Below are 19,665 nucleotides of genomic sequence, written 5' to 3' on the forward strand. Positions count from 1 at the left end.
CCTCTGCCTTCGGCTCAGGTCATGATCCCAGAGTCCTGGGATCAAGCCCCGCCTCAGGCTTTCTGCTCATCGGGAAGCCTGCCTCCTCCTCTCTCTCTCTCTCTCTGCCTACTTGTGATCTCTGTCAAATAAATAAATAAAACCTTTTAAAAAAAATAATAATAAAAATAAAACTTGACTTAAGGGGCACCTAGGTGGCTCAGTGGGTTAAAGCCTCTGCCTTCAGCTCAGGTCATGGTCCCGGGGTCCTGGGATCAAGCCCCTCGTTGGGCTCTCTGCTCAGCAGGGAACCTGCTTCCCCCCGCCCCTCCCCCACCTGCCTCTCTGCCTACTTGTGATCTCTGTCAAATAAATAAAACCTTAAAAAAAAATTAAAACTTGACTTAAAACTGCTTTGTTCAAAGAAACCTAAAACCTGACACAATTTCTTAATTAGCTTTTTCTACACTTAAGGACATTAGTTACTCTTCAGTGGTGCTAAAAGCATGAACACTCTTGACTAGTTTGGCAACATGTGGAACAGTCGGCCTGTTTTCAGTGCAGCGTGTCTCCACTAGCCTCTTCTCAGCGCATGTTCTTACATCTGGAACCTTCTCTTCCAGGCAAACCCTGTTTGCTAGCGCTGACACTGCATATGTCCTAGCGTACTCAATTATCATGCTAACCACCGACTTGCACAGCCCTCAGGTAAAGTATTTTAATGATTGATACGATGTAGTAGCTAAATGAGGAGTTTTATTTGGGCCATTGGATGTTTTCTGAATGGTTTTTAATTTTTTTAAATTTCAGGTAAAAAATAAAATGACAAAAGAACAATACATTAAAATGAATCGGGGTATCAACGATAGTAAAGATCTCCCGGAAGAGTATCTCTCGAGCATCTACGAAGAAATAGAAGGCAAGAAAATTGCCATGAAAGAAACAAAGGAGCATACGATCGCAACCAAATCTGCTAAGCAGAGTAAGGTCTACTGACAAATTATTCCTATTAATCCTAATATTTAAGTGTATCAGATTGCATGATTAAGTCTCCTGATGATTTAATTTGCATATCTGGATATCTGAATAGTTAATGTGTTTAAATCAGGGTGATTATGTTGATTTTCTCATAACCATCTTCTTGCTAGATTTGTGATTAGCTACAAGAAGGTATTTAAAATGAGTAATCTGAGAGCTAAATTATCCCACTCAGTGTTCCTTAAAACTGCTTTAATGCCAGTGGTGATGGTGCTAACTTCGAGAATTCTATGGGGGAAGGCCCATGACACTCTTGGCTTCAGCAGAGCGCAGAGACCGAGAGCACAGGCTGCAGAGCCACACTGGCTGGGGTCAGTCCCACCTCCACTCCTTACTGGGTGTGTGTCCCTGGTCAGAGAGCTGAGCCTGTCTGTGCCTCATTTCCCCCGTCAGTAAAAGGGTACTGTTGGGAACACACTCATGAAGGGGCTCAGGAAGATTTGTGACTTAACCATTGTAAATCTTTTAAAACCATGCCTAGCCCACAGCGAGCACTCAGTGGGTATCAGCGGCTGCTATTAGATTCTCATTTCTCTGTAGGCGTAGCTAGTGAAAAACAGAGACGGCTGCTGTACAACCTGGAGATGGAGCAGATGGCCAGAACGGCCAAAGCGCTAATGGAGGCCGTGAGCCATGCCAAGGCCCCGTTCACCAGCGCCACTCACTTGGACCATGTCCGCCCGATGTTCAAAGTGAGTATCCTGAGAAGCCAGGACCTGGCTCGGCCTGACTCTGGAGGGGGCCGGCTAGAAGCCAACCAGAGACTCTGTAATGGCGAAGAGGTGGAGGAGAGGAGAGGTCAGGTCTGGGTGCTTCTGTCTGGACAGTAACTCAAGCGAGTCCTTCCCAGAAGCCCTTTGATGGCATGGGGCGTGTGCCAGCATGGGCCCCATAGTCAGAATGGATGGTTTGCATCCTGCCTTTGCCACCTTGGAGCTCTGTGACCTTGGTCAGCTTACTCAGCCTCTCTGTGTTCCTCATCTGTAAAATGGGGACAAGCACAGGGTTGTTGTCAGGGCTGCTGGGTGCTACTGAATGAATGAAGAGCCATTCAGGGTAAACAGATAGTTTCATTTTGACCTCTCACCTTTGTGGCCTCCGGGTGAGTTTACCAGATGAAACTAGTTGGAGGTAAAAAGACAATATCCTGAAGTGTCTCCTTTTTTAAAGTCTAGAACAGATACGTGCCTTGTAGACATAACGCATAGTTTTTCTCTAAGGTATTTTTGTAGTAGCTGTCAATATCCTATTAGTTGAGCACTTGTAGATTCTTGTGAACCTTTTATTTCCAGGGCATTCACAGGAAAATTGGAGGAAAAGTAAAGTCTAAATAATTTGAATTAGGTGCTTTTCAAAAAACTATAGAGTATGAGTTGTGTGTAGGGTTTTTTTTTTTTTTTGTCTTAATATTTTATTTCTTTAATTTTAATTTTTATTTTATTTATTTATTTATTTATTTATTTTCAAGCCCTTGTGTCAAGGGCTGACTTTCAATAGATCGCAGCGAGGGAGCTGCTCTGCTAAGTACGACACCCCGATGTGTGTAGGTTTTATTCCCTGTGCCAGCCTAATGGGCACTGCCTGCACGATACACTGTGCAAGAACCATTCTTCTGCCCTGAGTAGACTTCGCAGGGAACGGACTAGCCTGTTGATGAGTGATGTCTGCCACGAATGCACGTAGACGTGGTGGTGGCACACTCCCCACGTATTTCTCTTCCTTCCTTTTGAACCATACGTGTAGTGAGGAGTGTATCTGTAGTGATACCTTTGACAACAGTTGAGGAATCATTTTATATTGTGAACGGCATAGATTGAAATCAAAATAGGAGTGAACTTGGCATGCTGGCTGTGTTCATAACGAACAGCGTCACCTCTGAGTGCTTTCTCCATGCTGAAACCCTAGACATGATGGAACCCTCACTTCCTTTCAGCTGGTGTGGACGCCGCTGTTGGCAGCCTACAGCATCGGACTGCAGAACTGTGACGATACGGAGGTGGCCTCCCTGTGTTTGGAGGGCATCCGATGCGCAATCCGGATTGCCTGCATCTTTGGAATGCAGGTGGGTGGAAGTTAGCAGGGCTCCAGAGAGCCTGGTGGGCTGTGTTCTTTCAGATTTGGCAAAACTCAGAAACTATCAGACACTTCCAATTAGCCAGAAAGTCTCAGCAAACTACCTACTCATGCCTGCTGAGAAGAAGCCCACGGATTTATGCTGACAACAGGCTCATTAGGGGGAAACTGGAGATTTGGATTGTAACCCTCCTCAGCGGGTAGGTGGGATCTAAGCCACTTGATTGCATTCGACAAAACAGACTTCCTATCTGCCTGCCTAATTAGCCTGCCCTTGTGCTAAAATATTACTTTTCCTTTTAAGATCAGTTTTTATTATAATGTCCTTCATTTCCAAGTCTTCTCTGGGGGAAACAATTTACTGCAAAATAAGTATGTCTGTAAACCTTTGCATCTTGAAAAAATTCAAACAACTGATCCTTTGAGAATTGAGTACAATTCTCAAACTTACCAGTTAGGAGGCTGTCAGTCCCACCCATTATTTCCCAAGTAAGAACTTGCACCCATTTATTTTGAAAAACTCGAATGTTCTATTCCTGTGTATTTTACAGTTAGACATTTTCTTCTGTACCAAGCTCCCAGGCTTTGACATCAGGCAGTCTGGCTTGCAAAACCTAGCCCTGCTGCTTCTTTAGCCACATGACATTGGCCCAACCAGCTCCTCTCTAAGACACCCTTGGTCCCTCTTCTGTAGAGTTGAGGAAATAGGCCTACATTGCAGGGGTGTTCCAGAAACTAGAGTGTATGTGGCACTCTTAACATTCTACAGATTCCTCTCCTACTCCCTCCAGAGGGAAGTGAACATGGAATTTAAGTTTGAGGTCAGGTGCAAAGGAGAGAACCAGCTTTCAGCCACGTGGCTCATGGAGATGCTGGGTAGCAGGAAGACACCAGCACGGAAGAACTGGCACGTTGCTGTGTGTACAGACGGTATCAGGAGCCCTGTGCACACACAGGCGCGTGGACGTGCCAGCTGGCATGCTAAGGGTGGCATCTCAGCACGCTCTCCTGGTTGGGTTTCGTTGCAGCTGGAACGAGATGCTTATGTTCAGGCTCTTGCTCGCTTCTCCCTGCTGACGGCCAGCTCCAGCATCACAGAAATGAAGCAGAAAAACATCGACACCATAAAGACGCTCATAACAGTGGCGCACACCGATGGCAACTACCTTGGGAACTCCTGGCACGAGGTGCATTTCCTTTGAAAGCCTGATCATTGCCTTTTGTTAGTTAGGAGAACTCCCAGCATTCCTCTCATTCAGTGTCCATCTTCTGTCTTGGGTCGGTTCCAGTTCTGCAACTAGAGTCAAGTCTCGCTTTAACTCTGGCTTTTCCTTTATGCACAAATACCTCACGTCTCTGAAAGTCAGCCTCTGGCCTGTGGTGGGTGCGTCCAGATGCTCCATGTCACAAGAGCACAACCACCCCCGCCCCCGACCCCCGCCACCAGCTCCGGTTAGCATGAGTTTGCTTTTGCAACAGATTTCCTTCCACTGCCCCAAGCCCTTGGGCTCCTCCTGGGAGCTCATAATATCCCTGGGAGCCTGATCTCTTTCCTAATCATACCTGAAAAGGATAAGGAAAAGTGTTAAAAATCCCGAGTGATAGAATTATGCAGATTTATTTTCTGCCTTTTTCCCTTAAATTACATTACCTGATTTCTCTGGTGTCTGCACATATTGCTTCTTGCTTTAGAGAGAAAAACTGTAAGAGTAGAGGTGAGTGTGCAGAGTGGTGGGGACCATGGGTACCTAGAGGGGACGTGGCTGCCTCCTCCCCCATGGGGTCAAGTCCTTAAGGGGGAAGGCTGGACTGCTGCGGTCCGGTGTGGGTTTGCAGCTCTGCCTGCCTGTGTGGTATACAGGTCCCATGCGGGCTGCACCTTCGTGGGGTTGCCATGAGGTGAAAGGAGGGCCTGTCCGGGGCCCAGAACTACATTTGGCAGGTGGTGAGGACCCGGTAGGTGTTAGCCCTCCCCCTCCCGCTCATCGCGGCATGTACCTTTGTCCCCTGTCGCCCAGCCTTCCCTTCCTCCATCCCACCCTTGGAGTTTTCCGTATTAGAAGAGATGGAGTGGGTCGGAGTAGGGAGGGATGGTCGGTTGGGGTTTGGTTTTGGTTTTTGTTCTTTAAGTTATCTCTGTGCCCAGGGTGGGGCTCAGACTCAGGACCCCAAGATCAAGAATCACATGTTCCACCAACTGAACCAGCCAGGAGCCATTTTGTTGTTGTTGTTGTTGTTGTTGCTGCTGCTTTGTTTTGTTTTTAAGTAAATTCCTGTTTTCTGAGGAGTCACAGTACGTACTGAATGAGTAAATAGCTGCTTTCTCTCATAGAACTTTTTTTAACCTCAGAGGCACGATCTCAATAGGGTTCCTGCTGGTTGCCATGGATATAGCAGCACCCAGAAATGTTAAAATGAATTACCACCTATTTGATGGTCAGAAATCAGGCTAGAGGGTGCCTGGGTGGCTCAGTGGGTTGAGCCGCTGCCTTCGGCTCGGGTCAAGATCTCAGGGTCCTGGGATTGAGTCCCGCATCGGACTCTCTGCTCGGTGGGGGGCTTGCTTCCTCCTCTCTCTCTCTGCCTGCCTCTCTGCCTACGTGTGATCTCTCTCTGTCAAATAAATAAATAAAATCTTAAAAAAAAAAAAAAAGAAAGAAATCAGGCTAGAGCCAAGAAGTCCTTGGCTGCAAGTTGTCAACATACTTGAGACGCTGGCCATCCTCCGCTTCTGGAAAAGGGAGGGAGTTAATAGGAGTTTACTGGTGATAATTTAGTAGGATCGTTGTATGTGGAGCAATCAGGGCACGGCTCTGTCTGCTAGAAGTAAGTACCTTTCTCAGTACCAAGCCGTACTCAGTGGTATAGTGGACTCCCATGTTCTGAGATCAGGTCATAACGTCAGCATGAAAGGCAAAACCCAGCTTTAGTCAGAAGTTCCCATGAAAATCCTTTAGGAAGGGTTTACCTGGAGACCTCCATGCTGTCCCTTGAAAAGTTTCTGGCAACCAGTTTTTCCTCCAGTAAAAGTCAAGACCCATGTCTGTTTCTTCAGATAAACTCCCATTGAGAAAAGGCTTGGGTGTAGGTTTGTCTTCTCCACCCCAGAACCACCCCGTGGGCCCGGAAGCTACAATATTTTTCCAACTGCACACCCATTCCAGGACATGTTCTGATTCACTCAGTTAACCGAGTAATAACCACCAGCTATTTTAAGTGCTAGGGGATCCAGCAGTGAACAAGACAGCATTGACGCCCTGTTGGTACTTCAGGCCGAGAATAAGCAAATATGTGGCATAAGGCCAAAAGTGGTAAGGGCTGGGGGGTGGGGAATTGTGTCCAGGGAATGGTAGTAGAGAGGGTGTGCATGCAATCTCGGGGCAGTCAAGAGAGGTCTCAGGGACACATGTGTGAGCTGGGAATCTAAGCGGGGAGTGAGCCGTGGGGAAGAGTGTAAGGAATAGCAAGTGAACGGAGCAGCAGGGAGGCTAGCGTTTGCGTCTGAGGGGTGGAATAGAGAGGGAACAAGGGGGGCTGAGTAGAGCGGGTGGCGACTTCCTGGTGGGGGATGCCCTGCTCCAGTCAGACAGCTTTTCTCTCTTTCTCGAGCGCTTATGACATTTGCATAATTAAACATCTGTATGGTGTAACTGCATCGTACCCGCTTTTCTTTTGGCCATTTTCTCTTCTACTTTTTAACAGTTTGAAAAAAAGATAGTGACGTCTGTCTTCCAGGCCTGTAGTCAGGGGGTTGCCTCGCCAGGATTAGGAAAACCACCCCAAGACCCTCAGATTTCATTCTCACCTGAAAAGCTGTGTGTTTCAAAGAGCTCTTGAAGGACTAAGATTGCAGTGACCTTTGCAGGCCGGAAACGGGAACTCACTTCTTCATGCCTGATGTCCTTTTCGTTAGATCTTGAAGTGCATCAGCCAGCTGGAGCTCGCTCAGCTGATAGGAACCGGGGTGAAAACGCGCTACCTGTCTGGATCTGGGCGTGAAAGAGAAGGGAGCCTGAAGGGCCACACACTGGCGGGAGAAGAGTTCATGGGCCTTGGCCTTGGTAAGACACCAGGCCCCACGGCTGGCCATCGCGGAGTCACAAGTTAACCGGAATGAAACGCTTCCTGTCTCTCAGGACTGTCACGCAAACCAGCTCTTCCTTGTGTGCCCGCTGACAGTATGTTTATTAGTGGACGTGGAAGTGCTGCTTTGGCTCTCTTAACTGTGATTAAACTGTTGAGTAAATACCTGTTTTATCAAAATCAGCAGGGTGCATTACTTTTCTTTCTGTGCATGTTAAGTATATTGGGGGGAGAAGCCATTTACTTCAGAAGGGTACCGCTTTAGTACCTAGTGTTAGAGGAGTGGGGGTGTGTATCTCCAGATTTTGACAAGTAGGTGCAGCGTCACTTCCATGTTCGTTATCTGGAATGGTTTCTCGTGGAATCGAGAAGCTCCCGTCGGTGAGCTCTGACAGCAAATAAGACAAACAAATGTGCCTGGCCACATTCTAAGCACTTGGTTTACTCATTTTAACTCATTTAATTCTCTTAGTCACACAGTGAGATTGGCACTGTTGTCATCCTCATCTTGTGATTGAGGAAGGTGACGCTGGGCTGGAGTGATCGCACTGCGGCAAGTGGCAGGGGCAGGTTTCCAACCCAGGCTGTCTCAGGGCAGAGGGCAGGCTCCTAGGTCCCAGGGACACGGACTGGAATAGTACAGAGTGGCGGGTAAGAGCTCACACCGTGTGGAAGGGGGAGGCTGTACTAGCAGCTGCTGCTTAGGGCGCGTGCAGGGATGGCTGGAGTGAGGTCGTGGAGAGCACATGGGATGCGGAGCAGGTACCGGCCGTCCTGTCTCTAGAAGCTCTAAGCTGGTGCTGCTTAATTGTGTATTTGTTCTCTTAAATGTAGGCATTCGACACTGTAAAAATGAGCAAGACTATTAAGAAAGGGAGGTGGTTGGTACAAGCAAGGGAGCTCATATTTTAAGAATCAGAATGTATTTCAAATGCCAAAGCCTTCATTTAATTTTATTCTGTCATCACTTGAGGGTGTTTTTGTTTTGTTTTGTTTTGTTGTGCCTGCAAACCATTCTCTTATGGCTCTCGTCTCTGCATACCGATGCCACAGAATACTTTGATCTAAATACTTGACTGTTTCTGAAGCGATTCTGATTTTGTGCATTGTGTTTCAGGTAATTTGGTGAGTGGTGGAGTGGATAAAAGACAGATGGCCAGCTTCCAGGAATCAGTTGGTGAGACCAGCTCGCAGAGTGTGGTTGTAGCTGTAGACAGGTAATGATTTTGTTCTCCAGTGAAGCTGGACTGTCCAGGAGCTTGGCAGATCCTCTGTGTGGTTAATGGATTCTTTATCTGTTTGACTCTTGTAAGTGTTGTGAGCTCTAGATCACTCGAACTAGGAAGTGGCACACGTGATCCACAACTGCTATTAACCTTCATGTTCATTTGAATTCCTGACCTTTTTAAAAATAAGTGTTTTTGCTTGTGTTGATGTTTTAGATTACCTTGTTTCCTTAGTAGAAATTACCTTTTAAAATTTTTCAAAAAGGCGGGGGAACTGGGTGGCTCAGTGGGTTAAAGCCTCTGCCTTTGGCTCAGGTCATGATCCCAGGGTCCTGGGATCGAGCCCCACATCAGGCTCTCTGCTCAGCAGGGAGCCTGCTTCCTCCTCTGTCTCTGCCTGCCTCTCTGCCTACTTGTGATCTCTGTCTGTCAAATAAATAAATAAAATCTTTAAAAAATTTCAAAAAGGGCTTAAGGTATAAAGCCTGTGTATGAGTGAGAGGTGGCCACATTGATAGTTTGCATTTCTTTTTCCTTAGAACCTTTCCATGATACCCGTTTCCTTAAACTAAACAGTCACAAGAAATATAGGTATTCTTATTGAAAGACATTCATTAGATACCAGTATTTAAAATATGAATTTTCCAGGGCGCCTGGGTGGCTCAGTAGGTTAAAGCCTCTGCCTTCAGCTCAGGTCATGATCCCAGGGTCCTGGGATCGAGCCCCACATTGGGCTCTCTGCTCAGCATGGAGTCTGCTTCCCTTCCTTTCTTTCTCTGCCTGCTTCTCTGCCTACTTGTGATCTCTGTCAAATGAATAAATAAAACCCTTAAAAATATATATGAATTTTCCAAAATGAACAAAGTCCTGAAAAGTACCCTTCAGTAATCATGTACACTGCTGCTCATGTGGTTAATAACTTTCCCACAATAGTAAATACAGGCAGTGTTACAGTGCCTGGGTGGCTTAGTCATTAAGCATCTGCATTTGGCTCTCGTCATGATCCCAGGGTCCTGGGATCGAGCCCCACATCGGGCTCCCTGCTCGCAGGGGGGAGCCTGCTTTTCCCTCTCCCACGCCCCTTGCTTGTGTTCCCTCTCTTACCATCTCTCTCTTTCTCTCTCTTTTTTTCTGTCAAATAAATAAATAAATAAAATCTTTAAAATGAGCTTTAAAAGTTAATAAATAAATATAGACATTGTTGAGATGATAGCGGTATAGAATTGGGGCATCATTTGTGTTGTTCTCAGAACAGTCCTCTTCGTATTTTAAACTCTTTATCAGTATATTTTGATTACCTTGATCCTATTGCTTCCCTGCTTCTCTCCAACAGAGGTATTGTCTGTAACATACTTTTGATGAGTTTTTCCTCACATTTTTCGGTTAGGTTTAGGCTAAAAGTACAAAATGTTTATTCCATTAACCACACTAATTTCTTTTCTGTTTCTCTGCCTTAGCCAGCTCATGGATACTATTATCCCAGCATCATTTTGTGTGCCATTACATTTTTTTAAAATTGAGATATAATTCATATACCAAAAGACTTATTCTTTTTAAATGTACAATTCAGGAGGTGCCTGGGTGCCTCAGCCAGTTAAGAATCCAACTCTTTATTTCAGCTCAGGTCATGATCTCAGGGTCATAAGATCACACTCGTAGGGAGTCTGCTTGAGATTCCTTCCCTCTGCCTCTCCTTCTGCCCCTCCCGCCCCTCATGCTATGTGCTCTCTTGCATACACTTTCTCTCTCTCAAATAAATACATCTTTAAAATATGTGTGTACAGCTCTGTGGGTTTTCATATATTCAGAGTTGTGTGGTCAGCACCACTATCAAATTTCATACTTGGTCTTAGCCAAAAGGCTGAGAAGCTTTGAATTTCATAGCATTTTCAACAACCTGTACTTATTATCAGTCACTGCCCATTTCCTCCCCTGCCAGTCCTTACGGCCACTAATCTTCATTCTCTCTGTATAGATTTGCTGATTCTGGGCGTTGTTGAATTGTCCATTTCTCCCTTTCAGTTTTATCTGTTGTGCCTTGTGATTTGGGGGCTTTGTTGTTAGGTGCATATGTATGTGTATGTTTTCTTGACAAATTAAACCTTTTATGTTATAAAATGTTCTTGGACTCTAGTAATGATTTTGCAATCTCTTGTCTTACATTGGTGCAACCACCCAGTTCTCTTTTGGTTACTTTTTTGATAAGCTGTGTCTTTTTTATTCCTTAATTTTCAGCCTGTTTGTGTCTTCGAATCTAAAGCAAGTCTCTCTGGGGGCACCTGGCTGGCTTAGTTGATAGAGCATGCTACTCTTGATCTCAGAGATAGGAGTTCAAGCCCCACGTTGGGTGTAGAGCTTACTTTAAAAAAAAAAAAAAAAAAGTAATAATAATAATAATAATAAAGTGAGTTTCTAGACAACAGATGGTTGGACCATGTTTATTTTAGTCCATCCACTAATCTCTTCCTTTGAATTAAAGTGTTTTATCTATTTAGATTTAATCATAATTCAATTGTTAATGGGTAGAATTTAGATCCATGCTTTTTCTTTTTTTATAAATACGTGTTGTGTCATTTTCTCCATTCCTTCACTGCTTTCGTTGGTGTTAAGAAATTTTCTAGTGTATTATTTTATTTTCCTCGTTTCTTTTACTGTGTTTTTTCAGAGTTTTTCTTACTGATTGCTTTGGGGAATCATGATTAATAACATCTTAACTTTAACATTTGACTTTGAGTTAGCGTCCACTTAACTTGAGTAGTATGAAACATCTTGCCTCCTATACAGCTCCGTTCTCTGCCCTCTCCTTTCTGCTGTTTCCATATAAGTTACATGTTTATACACACCTGCCCATCAACACAGATTACTGACAATTACTTTTGCCATCCTCAAATCAGATGGATAAAAATGAATTACAAACAGAAAATACGTGTTTCCCCAGGCATCTTTACCAGTGTTCTTTCTTTTTTCAGATACTTTTGACTTATTATCTTTCCTTTGATTTCAACATGAAGAACTTAGTTTAATAGTTCTTATAGGGCAGCTCAGTTAGCAATGAATTATCTCAGATTTTGTTTATCTCAGGGTATTTTAGTTACTCCTTCATTTTTTGAAGGTTGGTTTTGGTACATACAGAATATTTGGTTTGTAGTCTTATTTCAGCACCTTGAATCTGATATCCCACTGCCTTTGACCTCTGTGATTTGTGATGAGAAATCAACTGATAATTTTCTGTAGGATCCCTTTACACAGTGGTGAGTCTCTGCTTTTTTGCTACTTCCAAGATTCTTTCACTCTGTGGCTTTCAACATTTTGATTATTATATGTCTGAGTTTATCTTACTGGAGTTTGTTGAGCTTCTTGGATGTGTAGGTTGTTGTTTTTCACCAAATTTGGGGAGTTTTTAGCCATTATTTCTTCATAAGTTCTTCTAGCCTCTTTCATCTTTTTTTAGGACTCCCCCTTCTGTGTATGTACTTGGTAGTGTCTCACAGGTCTGTGACATTTTCTTCATTTCTTAAATATTCCTTTTTATTTCTGTTCCTCGCACTGCATAATCTCATTTAACCTGTCTTCAAGTTTACTTATTCTTTCTTTTTTTTTAATAAATTTTTTAAAAGATTTTATTTATGTATTTGACAGAGATCACAGGTAGGCAGAGAGGCAGGCAGGGATGGAGGGGTAAGCAGGCTCCCTGCCAAGCGAGAGTCCAATGAGGGGCTCGATCCCAGGACCCTGTGGTCATGACCTGAGCTGAAGGCAGAGGCTTTAACCCACTGAGTCACCCCGGTACCCCAAGTTCACTAATTCTTAAGTCTGCTCAGAACTGATGTTGAGCCCCTCCAGTGAATTTTCCATTCCAGTTTCATAGGTTTCAACTCTAGAATTCCTAATTTTTTTTTTACGATTTTATTTTTTTATTTGACCGAGAGAGAAAGCACATAAGCAGGGGGAAGGGCAGAGGGAGAAGCAGGCTCCCGACTGAGCAAAGAGCCCGACACAGGACTTGGTCTCAGGACCCTGAGATCATGACCTGAGCTGAAGGCAGATGCTTAATGGACTGAGCCACCCAGGAGCCCCTATCACAGGAGGCTTTAAAAAGCTCTGCCATACACCTGGGTGGCTCAGTCAGTTAAGCATTTGCTTTCAGCTCAGGTCATGACCTCAGGGTCCTGGGATTGAGCCCCACATGGGGTTCCTTGCTCTAGGGACTCTCCTCCTTCTGCCCCTCCCCCTGCTTTTGTGCTCTCTCTCTCTCTCTCTCTCTGTCAAATAAAGTCTGCTTCTCCCTCTCTCTCTCTGCGCTCTCTGTCCCTTTCCCTTGCTCTTCTCTCTCTCACTTTTTTCTTTTTCAAGTAAATAAATAAAATCTTTAAAAAGAATAAAATAAAGCTTCCTGTGGGTGTCTCATTTCCAGCTTTTCCTTTCAGGTTTTTGGCCAGGTCCTTGTCTGTCCCGGTTGTGACTGCCACCTCAGGGAGTGACTACAGGTTGCTTTTGACAAACGTCCCAGGGAAAAGGCTTTTTGCACCCAAAGAGGTCTGAGTCAAAGACAAATCCTGAAAATGGGGGTTTCCAGGGTATTGCCAGGCAGGTCAAATAATGTCAGTTCTCAGAGTCTGGTGTTTTGGGGGGAAATTCTAGGACTGTTGTCTTCTCTCCCATGGAGCTAGGTTACTGGTTTCACAGTTACTGTGACTTCAAAGCTGTTGGTTTTCAGCCTTTCTGTGGAGCCGAGAAGACAGTAATGGAAATAGGCCAGCCTAAAACACCATAATAGTCTCTGTTTATACCAAGATTGAGCCTTTTTTCTTGAGCAAACATTTTTCCAGCCTTTGGTAATTTCCACAGCTCAGTCCTGAAAGAGTTGGTTCGGATAACTTTTTTTTTTGCTAGGTTTTGTTGTTGTTGTTGTTGTTGTTGTTGTTTTTATCTTATGGAGGAGCAGCTTTTGGGAGGTCCTCACTCTCACACCCCCACTGTTTTGACATCACATGATGTTACGTTTTACTCTCCCTTCCAACTTTGATGTGTCACTTTTTCTTTCTACCATTATAGGCATTTATGCTCCAGGTTCATTGACCAGTTTTGTACCTATGATGCCTCAGTCATTTATTTTAGTGGAGGTTCCAGACCTGAAATGCTTCTTTTTTGCCTTTTCTTTGGTGTTTGAAATTGAAATGCAGCTTCCAAATCTAACTTTTATTTTATTGTGTCTGAAATTATCTTCCTAGAATTTTTACTGGATCTACCAGACTGGATGGAAATGCCATAGGTATGTATTTGTCACTCGTGTGTGACAACTACAGAATCCTCATGTTGTGGCTGTCTGGCCATTACTAATGAAGCCTCGCATGTGTTGTTGGGTCTGGCCTGTAGTTGACTTTGTCCGCTGGCTGTGCGCCGTGTCCATGGACGAGCTGGCTTCCCCGCACCACCCCCGCATGTTCAGCTTGCAGAAGATTGTGGAGATATCGTACTACAACATGAACCGGATCCGGCTGCAGTGGTCCCGGATATGGCATGTGATTGGAGATCACTTCAACAAGGTAACTCTTCAGATTCAAAAACCACTCTATCAGTGTCCAGAAAAAAGCAGGCAACTGTATTCAAAGAAGTGAGAGCGTTTAGGCACTTAGACAGATTTCCCTGCTATCTAAAAGTAGGACATTGCTATGAAACCTTTCATAAGCCGAAATGGTGTAAAGCAGAGAGGCAGTTACCATTAATTTCTATGGAAAAGTTGTTGAGCATTCCCACACCCCAAAAATAACCTCTTATAGCCTTTTCTGATATCTTAGGACAGACACATCTTGCTGACAGTGCACAGAATTAAGATAAAGCCCAGATGCTCACTGACACGGTTCAAAGCTCTGGTGGCTTAATGCTGAGATGCTGAGTGCAGTTCTCGGGGAAGGGGCTTGGCAGCGCCACTCTGGCTACTGGGGCGCGTGCTGCCTCTGTAACAGCTCGCTGCAAAGCAAATGCTCGATGTTATTTTCACTTTTCATCTTTTTTTGTAAAAGCAAAAATCCCCTTTGGATTTTTCTTTTTTGGTTAGTGGAAATAGATACTAAGGTAGGTCTTTCATAAAAGTGAAGTGGTGGGGCACCTGGGCGGCTCAGCTGGTTAAGCATCTGCCTTCAGCTCAGGTCATGATGTCCAGTTCCTGGGATCGAGCCCCACGGTGGGCTCAAAGCTCAGTGGGAAGTCTCCCTCTGCCCCTCCATGTGCTTGTGCTCTCTCTGTTTCTCTCTCAAATGAATAAATAAAATATTTTAAATATATATAATAAATAAAAGCAAAGTGGTGCATGGGGCGCCTGGGTGGCACAATCAGGTAGGTGTCCAACTCTTTTTTTTTTTTAAGATTTTATTTATTTGAGAGAGAGAGTGAGAGAGAGCATGAGAGGGGAGAAGGTCAGAGGGAGGAGCAGACTCCCCATGGAGCTGGGAGCCCGATGCGGGACTCGATCCCAGCACCACCATCAGGCTTCCCCTGAGCCAAAGGCAGTCACTTAACCAACTGAGCACCCAGGCACCCTAGTTGTCCAACTCTTAGTTTGAGCTCAGGTCATGATCTTGGGGTGGTAAGATTGAGCCCCACATCAGGCTTTGTGCTCATTGCAAAGTCTGCTTGAGACTTTCTCTCTCCCTTTTCCTCTGCCCCTCTCCCCATCCTCAAGTGAATGAATAAGTCTTTTTAAAAAAAAAAAAAGCAAAGCTGTGCCATGTGACATTGGGAGAAGCAGAGGATTGTCAAAATTCATTTTCCCTCTGGAGCATATTTACATATTTGTAGGTAACTCATGGAGTATGAAATTAACATCTTAGTGGTATTAAAAATACTGTAATATCCATATGCAGGGATGCCTGGGTGGCTCAGTCAAGCGTCTGCCTTTAGTTCATGTCATGATCTCAGGGCCCTGGGATCAAGCTCCCTGTGAGGCTTCCTGCTCGGCGGGAGCCTGCTTCTCCCTCTCTTTACCACTCCCACTTCCCCCTGCCACTTGTGTTCCCTCTCTTGCTGTGTCTCTCTCTACCAAATAAATAAATAAAATCTTTAAAAAAAATATATACCCCGGGGCGCCTGGGTGGCTCGGTGGGTTAAGCCTCTGCCTTCGGCTCAGCTCATGGTCTCAGGGTCCTGGGATCAAGCCCCGCATCGGGCTCTCTGCTCAGCCGGGAGCCTGCTTCCCCCCTCTCTGCCTGCCTCTCTGCCTACTTGTGATCTCTCTCTCTGTGTCAAATAAATAAATAAAATCTTTTAAAAAATATATATCCTATAATCAAGATGTAGGCTAACACCATAAAAATCATTATAGTCACTGGACAGACATTGGTGTTTGAATGCATGGCAGAATCCTCGAGTGTCTTTTGAGTGACCAAAGAGCAAGTTACATTCTATGTAGTTTCACTGTTAATGTCACTGCTTCTTATATTCTGGCTTTTGTTGCCGCCACTCTGAAATCTTTGTTGAGAAAACTAGCTTTTATTAAAGATTTGCTTGCTTATTTGAGAGAGAGAGTGCACACACACAAGCCGAGGGAAGAGCAGAGGGAGAGAGACTCTCAAGTAGGCTCCCCACTGAGCGTGGAGCCTGACACAGGGCTCTGTCCCACAGCCCTGAGATCATGACCTGAGCCAAAGTCAAGAGTTGATGCTTAACCAACTCAGCCACCCAGGCATCCCTAGAAAACTAACATTAATTTTTACATCAGAAGCTAGAGATTTGTGTGTTCTAAAACTGACAACTACTGAAAGAAAACCAAACTACACTTGTTTCCCTCCACTAGAGGTTTCATCACATAAATACAGGCACATCCACACATATATTAAACAACTTTTTTTTTTAAGATTTTATTTATTTATTTGACACAGAAAGAGAGAGACAGCAAGAGAGGGAACACAAGCAGGGGGAATGGGAGAGAGAGAAGTGGGAGAGAGAGAAGAAGCAGAGCAGGGAGCCCGATGCGGGACTCCATCCAGGGACCCCAGGATCATGACCTGAGCCAAAGGCAGTGGCTTAACCAACTGAGCCACGCAGGTGCCCCTTAACAAATTTTTAAAAATCAGAACACGTGTGTAGTGTGTGTGTGTGTGTGTGTGTGTGTGTGTGTGCGCATCTGAGATGCCATTAACTTCTTAAAGGAAAAGTAATAGCTCAATAGCACTGTTTCCTCCCAAAACATATTCCATGATTTCAAAGCAATTTTCTCATTCCTGGATTAAAGAATTATAGTATAGATGCTTAGAAGTACTCTGAGTAAAAAACAGCTTATCCAAAAGAAAACTGCAGTCCCTCCATTGAATGGAAGAAACTTACAAAAAGAAGCAGGTGTGGGGCGCCTGGGTGGCTCAGTGGGTTAAGCCACTGCCTTCGGCCCGGGTCATGATCTCAGGGTCCTGGGATCGAGCCCCGCATCCGGCTCTCTGCTCAGCCGGGAGCCTGCTTCCCCCCTCTCTGCCTGCCTCTCTGCCTACTTGGGATCTCTCTCTGTCAAATAAATAAATAAAATCTTTAAAAAAAAAAAAAAAAAAAGAAGCAGGTGACCCTTTCATCTGAACCCTCAGGGAAGACACTGCCTCGAGAGCCTGCACATGACCCAGACCCACCGTTTGCTGAGTGAGTGGCAGCACCACCATCAGGCATCAACCGGCAGTCAGCAATCATCTTGCTCACTATTCTGGGTAACAACTTCTTTTTTTTTTTTTTTTTTAAAGATTTTATTTATTTATTTGACAGAGAGAAATCACAAGTAGATGGAGAGGCAGGCAGAGAGAGAGAGAGAGGAGGAAGCAGGCTCCCCGCTGAGCAGAGAGCCCGATGCGGGACTCGATCCCAGGACCCTGAGATCATGACCTGAGCCGAAGGCAGCGGCTTAACCCACTGAGCCACCCAGGCGCCCCTATTCTGGGTAACAACTTCTTAGTGGACCAGTCAACTTAACTGGTGTGAAATTGCTTGAGAGAGGGAATGCGAACCATTATCGTCACTGTGCCTTACCTTGTATTCTCGCCCAAGGCCAAGACCACTAAGCTGGAGCAAACGTTGCTCACTTATTCCGTGAAATATTGCCACTAGCAGCCGTGGGATCCTTTTTTCTTTCAGAAGTAATAATCCAAAAGTGTTTCAGTAAACCTTTCCCAGCTTTTCTAGAGTCTAGATTTCATGTTCCGTGGGCCTTCTTCAGGAGAGAACATCAGTTTGAACAAGTCACTATTCCCACCTGCAGTTCTGTTGCTAAGGCTCATTAGGTGCCAGTTCTCGGTTACCTGCGGACCACTTATGGGCAGCTCGGGATATAGGCTGACATAGTGATGAGACAGTCTATGGCCGTCACCTTCATTACCATTGTCCCTTCCATCTCATCAGAGCCATTAAGCACAAAGTTAAGGAAAACTCAGTTGCTCCCTCCGGGGCTCTTCATTCTTTCTACTACCCCAGGAAGATGTTCTGCTTCCCCTCGGGAACTGCAGCACAAAAGAATCTCGTAGGTTTGAGGAAATGGGTGGCTGAAGACAGCTGTAACTTAGCTCTTGGCATTCTGGCAGAGTCTTGGAAACAGTTTCCATGTTTCTCTTCTAAATTAGGACACTTGTGTGTCCTGGGGTATGCAGAGCTGCACGGTAAGCTCTGGAGTGGTATTCCTGCTGCGGGATTTCCTGAATCCTGATGTTTTGGGGAGGAATATTCTTTTTATTAGTATTTACGCTAATGAATGTGACATAAACACCTTTTAAAAAAGTACTGCTAGGGGCACCTGGGTGGCTCAGTGGGTTAAGCCGCTGCCTTTGGCTCAGGTCATGATCTCAGGGCCCTGGGATCGAGCCCCACATCGGGCTCTCTGCTCAGCGGGGAGCCTGCTTCCCTCTCTCTCTCTGCCTGCCTCTCTGTCTACTTGTGATTTCTCGCTGTCAAATAAATAAAATCTTTAAAAAAAACAAAAAAAAAGTACTGCTAAAGCCACGTTTGACCATCACCACTTCCCTTTTGAACCCTCTCCAAACCAATTATTACCAGTTTGGTATTTATCTTCTCAGACATTTTTCTGTGGACGTTTATATGTATATACTCATAGAAATACAAACAATATTGTCCTGGTTTCTTTTGCTTTTTTGAAAAAAACATAACTAGTATTACACATATCATTTTGTTACTTGCTTCCTCCACTTAGCAAGGAATCTTAAACATTTAACTATGTTATTAGTATGTATGAATTTATTCCTTTTTAAATTGTAAAATACACATAAAATTTTTCATTTTAACCATTTATAAATGTACAGTTTATTAACGTTAAGTACGTTCACTTTTTTTTTTTTAAAGATTTTATTTATTTATTTGACAGAGAGAAATTACAAATACACTGAGAGGCAGGCAGAGAGAGAGATAGAGAAGGAAGCAGGCTCCCTGCTGAGCAGAGAGCCCGATGCGGGACTCGATCCCAGGACCCTGAGATCATGACCTGAGCCGAAGGCAGCGGCTTAACCCACTGAGCCACCCAGGCGCCCCAGTACGTTCACGTTTTGTGCAACAAATCTGTGGAGCTCTTTTCTCATCTTGAAAAACTGAGACTCTAAACCCATTAAATACTAGCTTTCCTTTCCTTCCTCACCCAGACCCTGGTAACCATCATTCTACTTTCTGTCTCTCTGATTTTGACTACTCTAGCTACCTCATAGAACTGGAATCAGACAGTATCTGTCCTTTTGTGACTGGTTTCTTTCACTTGGGATCATGTCCTTAAGGTTCATCCCTGTTGTAGCGTGTGATGGGATTTTCTTCTTCTTCTTCTTCCTCTTCTTTTTTTAAAGGCTGGACATACTTCTTTTTAACTGCCAAATGTTACTCCATGCCTGTGAACATACCATTATGTAACCATTTCCTATTGATGTTTCCAATTTTTTACTGCAACATTACTTCCATTAAAAATAAAACCTTTTCAGGTCAGACCACAAGCCAGGGAAGTTTCTTTCTTGGAGCTGGCTACTGCAAGATGCCCCAGATCCGTTGGCAGGGGTTCTGGTAGGAAACATCCCCTTGCTCTGCTTGAAGGATTCTTCGTAAGAGAAAAGTCTGAGAAGCAACTACTAAATATATACCCATAATACCAGTCTCTAAAAGTAGGTAAACTATAGACAAGTACAATTTTAAGGAAATTTTAAAAACCTCAATATTTGTGCTGAATTTTTTGAGGCCAGTGACACTGTCGCTTCAGGCGACAGATGTGGGCAAGTATGCAAAGGCTTTACAGAGGGGCGCTTGGGTG

The 19,665-nt window shown here is 44.5% G+C and overlaps 1 protein-coding gene across 2 annotated transcripts in view; it reads left to right on the plus strand.

Annotated features, from left to right (window-relative positions):
• The window catches only part of ARFGEF2 (ADP ribosylation factor guanine nucleotide exchange factor 2), a 101,812-nt gene that overhangs the window by 51,022 nt on the left and 31,125 nt on the right, over positions 1-19,665 (plus strand). For both annotated transcript variants that reach the window (XM_059407189.1, XM_059407191.1), the window contains exons 17-25: positions 603-687; positions 790-961; positions 1,558-1,709; positions 2,951-3,079; positions 4,119-4,277; positions 7,004-7,151; positions 8,291-8,390; positions 13,631-13,671; positions 13,776-13,945. In XM_059407189.1, the coding sequence (XP_059263172.1) occupies positions 603-687; positions 790-961; positions 1,558-1,709; positions 2,951-3,079; positions 4,119-4,277; positions 7,004-7,151; positions 8,291-8,390; positions 13,631-13,671; positions 13,776-13,945 (1,156 nt within the window). The remainder of the gene's footprint in view (positions 1-602; positions 688-789; positions 962-1,557; positions 1,710-2,950; positions 3,080-4,118; positions 4,278-7,003; positions 7,152-8,290; positions 8,391-13,630; positions 13,672-13,775; positions 13,946-19,665) is intronic.

This window comes from Mustela nigripes, chromosome 7 (assembly GCF_022355385.1).
Source record: "Mustela nigripes isolate SB6536 chromosome 7, MUSNIG.SB6536, whole genome shotgun sequence".
In the NCBI taxonomy this organism is placed as follows: domain Eukaryota; kingdom Metazoa; phylum Chordata; class Mammalia; order Carnivora; family Mustelidae; genus Mustela; species Mustela nigripes.